The sequence below is a fragment of the Monopterus albus genome, unplaced genomic scaffold (genome assembly GCF_001952655.1).
Source record: "Monopterus albus unplaced genomic scaffold, M_albus_1.0 scaffold127.1, whole genome shotgun sequence".
In the NCBI taxonomy this organism is placed as follows: Eukaryota; Metazoa; Chordata; class Actinopteri; order Synbranchiformes; family Synbranchidae; genus Monopterus; species Monopterus albus.
In genome coordinates, this window is record NW_018128007.1 from 2749941 (window position 1) to 2762384 (window position 12444).

Sequence of the window (12444 nt, forward strand, 5' to 3'; positions counted from 1 at the left end):
TTCACATGCACACTCAACATTCTGCAGACATATGCATGTAATCAAATGTTAGAGTCATTTGGAACTGGAATCCAAAATGTGGATCCAGAAGCACAAACACACACAAAGAGAGGCCTCAATAATTAAAGCTTCAGTTGGTCCAGGAGAACGGAGAAATTTGTTTCAACTCCTGAGCTGCCTCACTGGTATCACAGTGTACACTTATGTAGCTGTAACAGCATCGCACATCCTTGGGACCAGAGTGGCTTGGCCATGCTGATCATAAATGTGGACATCCAGTAGAGAAGATGATCAATACTGAGATGTATTGCTTCCATTTGATCAGACAGTACTTTCACTGTCGTGCCGTGTTTTATAACACTCTTTGAGAACACCACTGACAGGGAAATTTGTTAACAGTCATAGACATTTCTAGGAAAGGATAAAAAAAAAAAAAAAAATTCATGACATCGTCTTGCATATCCCTGTCTTCGAGACATCATGGCGACATTTTGACTTGGTTTCAGAAAACACCTTAAAGGCAGCAATGTCACACTCACTTATTCAGAAGACTCTGTATGATGCCCATACACTCAACATACTGTCCACATGTGACATGTAGACAACAATATGATTGATCATCAGTCCATTAGGCATACAGAGATGTAAGGTCTGCTTATAGTGATGACAGTCTGAGGGTTATGTCTCCTTTCTCTGGTTCCATGACCACCGTGGTCCATTTTGTACCATCACACCACAGAAAGAAAAATCACTTGAATGCTGCATGTAGTTAGCAAAACTCCCTTTCTGCTAAAAGCACAAAAAGCAGATTAAAGAAGAGGCAACAAACCATATAACATTTATGCATTAATAGGATTGGTCTATAAAAATACATACTGTAGCTACTGTATAAAGAACAGCCTCACAGGCCTTTGAGGTTTTTCTTGATGGTAGGAGAGGGGGGGGGCAGCATGTGCAGCTGGCGACCCTCAGAAAGCATGGGTGAAGGCAGGGTGTTCAGGGTTACAGCCAGGTGTTATAGTCTCTCTTGTTCCTAGTGAATGGAGTTAATGTCTGTGTGGTGGTTGGCTTGCCCGTGCACACTGTTACCCCCTACAGTCGTGGTGGAGGTGGTGATGGTGTTGTGCTGAATGACCTGCTGCTGGGAGCACGCTGGCGCTGGACTGCCCGCAGGACTGCTCTCTGGACCTGAAGACACACAAGAAACATCACTGAGGTTGGACAACATATGTGTTTGCACAAGTGCAAATGCCTTCAAACTGTTCACAGGACTCCAAAATATAACATGATAGTAAAAATAACAAAATAAACACAGACCAAATCTTGTAATTGTACACAGAAGGTTTTATTCACAGAAAGAGATGAATTTCAAACAAATTACATTATAAATTCACATCTAGCTTCTCATTTGTCATCCCAAGTTAGGTCATGAATGGATAACACAAAAATGGAAAAGTGAATCACTAAACTCCATAAACATGCCTGATGAATTCTGGACACAGTGAATGTGACATATGTACAAAAGTTAGACTCATCGATGAAAGTCTCTCCCAGCTCAGTCTGGGAGTTGGCTCTCTCCTGCATAAAAGAACCATTCAGCCAAGGGGGACGTGAGCCTTATTTTCCTGTGCTAAAACCACACAGGAAGGTGACTAGTCCTAATTACATGAAAATGTCACTCGTATCTGTATCAAAGGGTGGGGCTCTGACGTCATGCTGAGCCTGGGCACAGTCCAACAATCGGTGACATCCTGAGGCATCAGTGAGAGTCTTACTGCCAGTGAGCAGCCTGGAAAGTCTTTCCAACATCTATGTGCTGAGGTGCTGTCAGATGGAAAAATAGGTCTTATATGGGATGCAGACTACCAACTCCCAGCCCCAGCCAGCTACCAGAGTGTACGACACCCATATGTCAAAGGAAGAGTCTCGTAGCGAGCATGGGAGCTGGATACCAACTTGGCAGTCACTGTGTGTCCGTCACAGTTCGCTGTGTAGAATTTATACCGTTCCTCTGGCAAGACGGTTATAGAGAATTTCCACAGAGGTGCTTCATCACAGATGAAGATGTGTTTGTGGTCAAATTCCCAAGTGTGTGTATGTCTGTGTTTATGGTCGGAGCTACTCACTGAGGTAACCTTGGGACTCTTTCTGCATAGTGGTGATGGGACAGTCCTTGTGTGTGAGGAGAAGCTGCTTGAGTTGGGTCACCTCATTCTTTAGCATGGTCACTTCATTCTGAAATGCAGGAAAAATACAAAACTATAATCGTGGAGCCCACTATTAAAACAAGCTATTATCTCTGATTACTATTATCGCTGAAAACTTGATGACTGTCCCTTTATAGCTGCCTTATATTTATATGTTCATCAGGGTTATTACAAAGTTACAAATTAGGAACATTCAGTTGCATTATGGGAATTATAGGATTGTGGTTTTGGAGCTTTATTGACAGATATATCTCAAACTCTTCTGCTTTTATTTTTACCATTTGTTTTAAAGCTGTTTCTTGTGAGTCCTCCAGTTTAATGGAAATGTAACACTGACAACATCCAACTGGTCTTGCCAGTAATGAAATCGTATTCATACTCAAACTTATTGCCATTTTCTCTGGTGCAAAATATCTTGAAGATCTTAATGAGGAACAGAGACACAAATACATGCTGACTGTTTGGAGTGGCACTGGGTACTGTGCACTGATTCACAGACTCAGAGCGTTATTAGTGTGTACCTGAAGCTGCATGTTGGTCTGAGTGAGCTCTTCAGCTTTCTTCTCTAACGACATCACCCACACTTTTCTCTTCTGTCTGCATCTTGTTGCTGCTGCTCTGTTCCGCTCCAGAAACTTCCGCCGGCGTTCATCCGGATCCTCGTCTACTACTCGCCTGCGCCGACCGCCGTTTGGGGGCGGGGACTGCAGCGTCTGCGTGGGCTGCATCTGCTGAGTTGCGGGTGACATCTGAAACATGGGGGAAAAAGTATCAGCATCACTGAGTTCCTTGATGAGTCTATCTGCTATCATTCAATCAGACATAACAATTCTGACACACCTGAAAGACAGCCAGTCACCTGTGTGCTGTCGCCGCTCTGCTGTTCTCAGAGCCTCTTGCTTCTAAACAATCAACCTATACCTTACCTCTAAATTCCCCAAAAACAACATCTGGTTGTGCCACGCGCCTTGTGAGCCGGGCCGTGGGTGTCGGGAGTGACTGAGTGAATGACTGGGCTGATTCACCAGCCTGCCCACCCTGTTAAAGAGGTGTGAGGAGGCAGTTTTCCAACGCCCACTTCCACTGAGACTAACCCTGCCAGACACAGTCAAAAGGCCTGTCTCTAAAGCCGTACATGCGCTGACAAATCTTGACATATTCTTGGCAAGGTCAATCGTTTTCAGTCTTCAGTTCATTACCATTTTTATGAGAACCATGGAAAATACAAGTCGCTTTAACGACCGTTGTGCATACAGAGAGTGTTGTTTTAATGCTTTAATGGTGCATTTGGAACATACAGTGAATTGCATTTCTTGATGCCGAACTGTCCTTCATCCAAAATGCTTGGCATTGCAGAGAGCATTAGACAATGCAAGGGCAAAGTGTCTCACATCATCTCGTTTTTAATGCTGTGAGCACTACCTTCAAACTTTCAATTGAAATTCAACCACATATATTTACAACTAAGATTCTCTAAGACAATTAGCCAAGGCTATTTGTTCACCAAGAGGACCAGCATTTATAAAACATCTTTTGCACAAGGAGCATGTTGTGGTTACATAATGGCAGCTCAGCAGCACAGGAGGGTGTGGAGCATAGTTTCCCAAAGACAGTCCTGAGCATCTTTTATAATAGCCACTTTATAACCTCATCATGACCCTTTTCCTTCATAGCAGGCATCCGACACTGACCTGTAGCTGACCAACCTCATAGAAAAAAATTACCTTTGAGATGGTTGCCAGGAAACTACTTGACATTATGGCTGCACCAGGGGAAAAACTGTTTGTCCACTGACTTACTGTGAATTTGAAACATCATTACAGCTATACTTCTATACTAATAGCTGACTTTTAAAATGCTCAAAGGGCTACTAAAGCACAACCTTACTTTAGCCATGGTACATACGCAATGTCTTCTAGCTATATTAGAGGTTTTAATGTGCAGTGTAGTTAATGCGTTATTGAACTTGTGGCCTTTGGGCTCCCTAAAAGCCTCTGCTCCCCCAGGAATGTGCTTTGCTTACCTGTGAAGCAGAGTGCATTGGAGGGTGAGGCGAGGTCTGGTGTGGATGCCCGGGATGGAGGTGGGGATTGTGGGAGTTGTGATGGGGGTTGTGTCCCTGCGGGTGGTGGTGCCCACCCTGGCTGTGATGGTGATGGCCATGGTGCTGGTACGCGTGAGGAGGGGCTTGCAGGTGCTGGTGCGGGTGGGAGTGCATGTGATGGTGGGCGGTTTGCTCCTGCCGAGATGACATCATCTCCATCATGTGACCCATGGAGTTCATGTTCCCATTGGCAATGGCACCCGGGTGGTGTGAAAGTGCGGCCTTCAGTCTCTGAGGAGACAAAACAGACACCAAATATGATGTTTAATATAATATTCTCAGAGAAATTTCAAGTTTGTGCATGTTCTCGTCTGTCAGTGCCGATTATCAACAGTTATAGAGCAGGTTTATGAGCCGACTATGAGATGATGAATGGCTCCATAAATCCATACGTCTGGAGAGCAAATCAAAGCCACTTACACTGTCCTCTGCCTCTCCTTCAGTCCTGTCATTGTCCCTCTTTACCTTCCATAATTGCCATCCCACCAGTCCCTCCTCTTCATATTCCTAATAGCTTCTCCCTCTGTTGAGTATGCATATATGTGTGTGTGTGTGTTTATGTCTGCTCGATGGTAAGGTGTGAGCCTCAGACTGCTCTCTCACTGTTGACCCAGCAGGAGGATTTTTTTTTTTTTTGCTTTAACTGTGTGGTCTACTTTGTCCAGACTGAGCACATGTAGTCTGGGAGCGAGACCAGACAGCGGCTCGCTGAAGGTGCGCTTGTGTTCCTTGTGTTTACTGAATGCACCTCTCCTCAAGAGTCTGTTTTTCTGGGCATCACATAAAGACAACAGCAAAACCAGAAAAAAAAATCATAACCCAAACATACAAGTGCCAAAGTATGTCTTCAGGCTTCATCTGCTGTACACAAACTTAGACTAAATAAAAGTCTGCAGTTTTATGACTTATTTACATTTTGACCACTTTTAAAATAACAGAATAAGAGAGTGTTGAAACTGTTAAACTTTGATCAACATAGTTTGTTTGTTTTTTTTTACCAAAAGTGCATTGCTGATGTGAATACATGCTTAAGAAAGAAAATACTAAAATATAACCTTAGATCCTGTTTATAATTCTAGTCACTTTCAACAAAAAGCAAAACTGAAAACAAAGGCATTCATTTCAAGGTCAGTGTTATGAATTCCACAAAGTTTTCTATTCTCTTTCCCAGTGCTCTCTTTCCTCGCTGAGTTCCCTTCCCCCTTCTCCCAGCTGCTCTCAGTAAGTCCATTCTGTGTCCAGGGCTCCATATCTTTTAACAACATTCACATTCATGATTCCCATAGGGAATGGCGTCCAGCTGGTCTGGATCACAATGGTACGACAGGACCAGAACACAACATCAGCTCTCCACTCCTCTCTCACACTGTCCTTGAGTGGAAAGCTTTTTACCAGGATGGAGGAGACACAGTCAAATAATAATTTTAGAAGTGTGACCATTAAAAAAAGAGCATATGTATTTGGATAAAGATTTACTAGAAGTCTAGCTGTCTTGACTTAACAATGGCCCATCACCAGTACAGTGAAATTATGACCCTGCCAAGCCTGTTTTGGCTGAGCATAGTTTCTGCTTGTCATACCAAGGGATGCTTGACATAGTGAAACAGCGCTACATTTCTGCAGCTACATATTTTTTCTGTTGTCGCCCATGATGAATATTATTTTAAATTTGCTCTCCTAATGATTATCACCATCTGCTCAAACTCATTCAATACAGCCTCAACAGCACAACTCTCAAGAGCAACAGCCTTTCCCCTTTGTGACCAGTAAGACAGGGGTTAAAATACCACAGTTAAAATACCACAAAATACCACACTAACAGACAGCGGGTGGCCTCAGGCCTGCAGCTGTCCACAAAATCACAGTCAGACTGAGACTTACTAAGGGTAACAAGCAGCAGAGAGAGGTCTCAGAATATGCTATGCTATGTTATGCTATAAATCTCTGTGCTGGATATCTACCTGGACATGGTATAAAAATTCTGAAACAAATATCTAGCTGACATGCAACTAAAACAGAGTATCGATTTAAATGAGCTTACAGATACCAATCACCATCACCAGTGTTGACAAGGACATCTTCTATATACCACAGGATGAATTCTGAGTCTGACACTTTGCCTTCAGCTTGTCAGTCAGCACCAGAGAGGTGAGGCCCTGCCTTCTCATGAAAGAGAAAGCCAATTAGGGATTGGCAAGCTCCAGCCACTCATTCACAGAGAAGGCAATCACCTGAATGAACAGTTTTTGTGGACTTAGTTCAGTTGTCTGTCTGGGGGTAAGAGGCTCATCTGGGGCCACTAGAGCTGCCTGAATTTCTGCCAGCCAGGCGCCAAGGGAGAAGGACAGAGAGGGAGGAGAAGGGAGGCAGTGAAAGAGAGAGAAAGCAGGGGTGAGGGGAGATTAGATGGCTTCTAGTGTCTCCTCCCCACAGCCCAAGACAGCAAGTGCTCATTTATCAGTGTCTCTGAGAGCTGTCCAGCTGGCAGAGCAGTACTATCGGTTTATTAATTGAATTAGCCTGCATCCGAAGAGACCCGAGAGTGTCAAAGTACAGAGGCAGGTCAAAGAGCTAAGGGGCCACTGCACAAACCTTAGTGGCGATAAACAGGACAGAAAAAAAAACACAAAAGAAAAGGACCATGCATATTAGAGGACTGACATAACCAACACAGTTAACAAAATCCGATGCAGCACATGTACGGTAGATATTTACATTGTGGAACCAAGACAGCAAAACCTTAACAAGCAGATCCTAGAGATAAAGAAACTTCTAATAGACTACTTAAATAAGAGGCAGGTACTATAGTAACACATACAAATGGAAGTTTTAAGAAAGAAGAAAAGCCATATTGTGCCAAAAGAGAAAACCCTTACCAGGATACAAGCTTATTCCTAAAGCTATGTGCGCAAGTGCTACTGCTCCATCTGGAATTGACACACAGCTCCATTAAACTGTGCTCGGCCAAAACTTAAGTTTTGTATCCAGAACCACAATGATGCAACTAAGGGACGTTAGCAGAGTGATGATGAACAGGCTGTGATTCTCAAACACCTTCATCAGCTCCCTAATGACTCTTTAATACATGGTTGTATTTCCCCCAGACTGTGATAAGCACAAGCACTTAACCACCACGTGCATTTTACTCTAATAACACACGCATACATATACATTTCTCCTGCAGCAACATAGATGCTGCGGAAAACAGTAATTAAATCAGTGCAAGTATCAGCCTGTGGTGGCACAAACTCCGTCCTACCACTGCTGGCCGTGCTGTTGAAAACTGGAAAAACACAGCAGTGTCACAACAAAGAGGTGAGAAGTCTGTGACACCATAAAGACATGGTCAGCTTCATCCAGGATAAATGTAATAAATTAGCAGCCTATATATCTGCAATCACATGCATTTGACACCACATTTCATGCATTCTGACAGTGTACTGAAAGTAGTAAGCATATTGATTTTTCCATTGTTAAAACACCAGCCATGATTCAGCTATCGTTTGCCCTGAAGCTATTTCCTCTCAGACCTTTGCCCCCTGACCTCTCTTCTCCCACTCCTTTTTTTAGGCCTTTCTCATTTATGTGGTTTCAGGGATACCAGGTGATCACCCATTAATGATATTTATTAATGGCTGCCTCCTCTCTGACACAGGGTGCTCTGAGTGATGTCCCTGTGAGTGCTCTGGGCACATCCTAAGAACACACTCGAGTTTCTCCTCACCAGATGACTTCATATCTATTAACTCTGGGAGGAGAAAGCAAGAGCATGAAGCAGGTACAAGGAGAAGAGACCATGCCTGCCTCAGAATGGGTAAATCAAACTCAGTGAGGTCAGGGTGAGCACTTTTATTCTCCTTAAAAGTAGAACAGTGGACTATCAGGGGACCTGTGACCCTCTGGCGCCTTACAGTAGCTTCAAAAGATTTAACCAGTCTATGGAGTCATAGTTTAAGTGCAAAAAGATCACAGTGTGAAATGGAGCTCTCCCGCTTTACATTAAAGAGTCTTAAGAGAAATATAAAGAATCTGTTTCTCTCTGTCAGCCTTTTGTTTGTCCCTATTTTAACATAGCAGCATGTTCACCGATGTGATGTATGTGCACAGTATTTCTAATTGCATAATATATCATAGCTGTAACTTTCCTGACAGCATATTTTGTAGGCCTAGGGCCCCTAACTCAAGCTCTGAACCTGACATGGGTTCACCAGCTGCAGCTGAAGCCAGCAGTTTGGCTCTGTTGCTTTGCCAAGCACTCAGAGGATCTAATTCCCTCCTCCTCGTCTCCATCACCACCACCACTACCCACCAGTGCCTGCCTCCCTGCAAAACCCACTCTGTCCCCTAAAACTCCACACCCCCATTAGTTCAATTTTATTAGATTTCCCTGTCGCCCAGAGAGGCAGTAACATCTCCCCCTTCTCCCTCTCTCTCTCTCTCTCTCGCACACACACACACACACACCTCTTCCCTGTTCCTCCACCCCCCCTCTGCTTGCCAAGAGCTGGGGACTGTTAAACTGATTTCCTCAGGGAACAGTGAGGCAGACAGTCTGATGGGAGCGCTGGGTTGTAATGTCGCCCCCTCTGTCCTCTCTCGGGTTTTGGGCCAAGCTGATCACAGCCGGACCAAACAGAGCCTCCCTGTAGTTCCAGACACTGATGGGGGGAAATGGACATAAGGTGGCTGTTCTGCCAGAGCCAGACACTCCGGTGGTGCTCAGAGGAACCGAGGCAGTATGGGTGCAGCGAGACTCACGCCCACCGAAGAGAATGCTCCAAAGCATGCGCTCATACTCTTGGCAGCTTCTCCACCCTGTCAAGTTAATGGATGAGCCTCTGACTCCAGTCTGTATATCCCCACTGTTCCCTCTCTTGTAAAGCCCTGCTCTAGTGCTGCCTGCATGGTTATCACTGCACCCACTGCCACAATGTTGAGTACAGAGAATTCCTCTGAGTGAGAGAGATAGACAGCGCATGAAAACAATTATACACACTAACATATGTCTTAAATTGAGGCATCAAAAATGACAGGTTAATTATGCATCATCATAGTAAATGTGACAACTGGATTCAAACATAATTTCAAAGATGCTTAAAGTAAAAGACCTCAGATGCTTGTTTATTTTGGCTGAAACAGGACTCCTAGCTTCCTTGCCATTTATTGGTTACATGTAAATTGTAGGCTAACAAGTGTTCCTGTTTGTTAGGAATTTTTACAGATATGATAGTAAATATTCACATTTCTTGCATCAACATATTCAGGCTATTTCTATTAAAGTTTGTGTTGTTAAGACTCGCACAGGCACAAAGTTGCTCTTGTGTTGCAATATGTAAAATGACAGAGGTAATTTACTCTCCCTCCAAAGAGAAAGCAGAGAGGGATCCAACCTGTGGGCGTGAACTGGCTTGAGACATGAGGCAGTGTCCTAACTGATCAGTAGTGACCCAACTCTAAGCCCACTGACTTTATCCGACCACGCCCCACATGTTTGAGGTGTTATTTTGGAGTCTAGCGAATATCCCATTCATGGCACAGGCTCAAGGGAGGCTCATGGTGGCTAGACCAGTCCAGTCTGGCCCGTGCAGTGATGGCAGCTGGTTTATCCAAGCTTGGCTCTGCCAGAGCCCCATTCCATTTGTGGGCCCTGAACCATGACCAAATGGCTTTCACATACTGTACACCCCCCATCAGCACAGCTAAAACAACATGCAGTCATCCAAAGGCAAACAGATGTGTCACTCTGCGCCACACCTGCCACCCTTGTCCATAACTCCATCTGCACACACAGTCCTTAAAACTCCTTACTGTATATGAGCTTTACAATATCAGCTTTGAACTCTTATCTGTAAAAGCTGCTTGCTTTTTGTCAACAACTGAAAACCTGGTTACCTCTAACACTCCAGCATCTTAAGTATGCTTTATACAGTCACGGCCAAAAATATTGGCACCTCTACATTTCTGTCAGATAACACACCACTTCTTCCAGAAAACTGTTGCAATCCCAAATTCTTTGGTATTCTCATGTCTATTGCTTTTGTTTTCATTGGAACAAAAAAAAGCCTAATCTGATCCATTCCACACAGAACTCCACAAACGGACTGGACAGAATTATTGACACCCTCAACTTAATATTTGGTAGCACACCCTTTGGTCAAAATAACTGAAATCATTTGCTTCCTGTAACCATCAGTGAGTTTCTTACTCCTCTCTACTGGAGTTTTGGACCAACTGCTCCAGGTCTCTCAGATTTGAAGGGTTCCTTCTCCCAGCTGCTGTTCTGAGATCTCTCCACAGGTGGTCTATGGGATTTAGACCTGGACTCATTGCTGGCCGCTTCACAACTCTCTTAACTCATTGTCTGAATCTATTTCTGGTGTGTTTTGAAGTTTACTTTGGGTCATTGTCCTGTTGTACGACCCATGACCTCTGATGGAGACCCACCTGTCTGACACTGGGCCCTACATTGGGCCCCAGAATTAATTGGTAGTCTTCAGATTTCATAATCCCAGGCACATAGTCAAGACATCCAGAGCCTGAAGCAGCAAACCAACCCCAAAACATCAGTGAACCTCCATCGTGTTTGACTGTAGGGACCATGTTCTTTTCTTTAAAGGCCTCATTTCATTTTCTAACAACAGTAGAATGATGTGCTCGACCAAAAAGCTCTATTTTAGTCTCATCTATCCACAGGACATTCTCCCAGAAGGACTGTGGCTTCCTTGGGTAAGTTTTGGCAAACTCCAGTCTGGCTTTTTTATGTTTCTGTGTCAGCAGTGGGGCCGTCTGGGTCTCCTACCATAGTGTCCCTTATCTTTCAGATGGCGATGGATAGTGTGAGCTGACACTGTTACACCCTGTGGCTGCAGGTCATCTTGAATCTGTTTGGAAGGTGATCAAGGTTCCTTATCCACTATTCAAACAATCCTTCATTGTAATCTATTTTTCTTTTTGTCCACGTCCAGGGAGACTAGCTACAGCACCATGGGCTGTAAACGTCTTGACAATGTTGTGCACAGTGGACACAGGAACAGCCAGATCTCTGGAGATGGACTTGGAGAATTAAAGGGGCATCACAGGCTGGAAAAACAACTATTTTTGATGATTTAGAAAAGGTGTCAATAATTCTGTCCAGTCCATTTTTTGGAGTTCTGTGTGAAATGTATCAGATTTGGCTTTTTCTCTTTTTTTGTGTTGTTCCAATGCAAACAAAAGAAATAAACATGAGAATACCATCCATCCATTTTCTATACCGCTTAGTCCCAAACGGGGTCACGAGGGGCTGGAGCCAATCCCAGCCAGCTGTGGGCGAGAGGCAGGGTACACCAGTCGCCAGTCCATCACAGATGAGAATATCAAAGAATCTGTGATTGCAAAATTTTCTGGGAGAAGTGGTGCATTACAGAAATGAAGGGGTGCCAATATTTTTGTCCATGATTGTAGTCTCCTCATTTCAATCAAAAAGGTCATAAATTAAGGGAGAGGTTGTATTTTGAAAATGTGTGTGAAAATGTACACTTCATATGCATAGGTCTGTCACTTAAATCCCACATCGGATTGAAGTAGTAACTTAAGATAAATGGTCTATAGATGTTTAATTCGGTCAACATGTAGTAAGTAGCTACTAAAAAACATAGACAATCAAATAAAGCTCATAAACTATATTGCATCACTTATCTTGATTAGGCTTAGTAAATTCATTCAGTTATCAGTTGGGTACACCAAGCTAAAACTAATGCAATCTAATACAACTGTCTGGGAATAAATCCTCCCTTTGTGAAGGTTATAATGTTCACTTTTTGTGGATACTGAGAGGTGTTGATTCAGCTATATTCTCATTCTGAATTCACCAATTTGTGGTGCAGTAGAACTGCACTGTGTTGTACTGATATCTGTTTGTACTATTTTGTCCACCTCATTTATATCAATGAGCAGAGGTTAAATAACATAAACACCACTCTGTTTAATGAGTTCTAATTATGTCACCCACAATGATCATACAGATGAATAAACACCTCTCTAAAGGAGAAACTGAACATTACCGCCCTCATGAAGAGAGGATTTATTTCTAGGACTGTTGCATTAGACTGCACTAGACTTAGCTACTGTAGGTGTCCTAATAAACTGGAGACA

At 43.5% G+C, this 12444-nt stretch overlaps 1 protein-coding gene across 4 annotated transcripts in view; it reads right to left on the reverse strand.

The window, feature by feature from the left end:
* Positions 1–6: 6 nt before the first annotated feature.
* Positions 7–12444, reverse strand: part of creb5b (cAMP responsive element binding protein 5b) — a 42973-nt gene continuing 30535 nt past the window's right edge. For 2 of the 4 annotated variants that reach the window (XM_020612825.1, XM_020612824.1), the window contains exons 8-11: positions 4231–4542; positions 2729–2956; positions 2127–2235; positions 7–1188 (exon numbers count right to left, since the gene is read on the reverse strand). In XM_020612825.1, coding sequence (XP_020468481.1) covers positions 1034–1188; positions 2127–2235; positions 2729–2956; positions 4231–4542 — 804 coding nt within the window. In that variant the 3' untranslated portion in view covers positions 7–1033. The remainder of the gene's footprint in view (positions 1189–2126; positions 2236–2728; positions 2957–4230; positions 4543–12444) is intronic. The other 2 variants (XR_002275919.1, XR_002275920.1) reach the window with 2 other exon arrangements.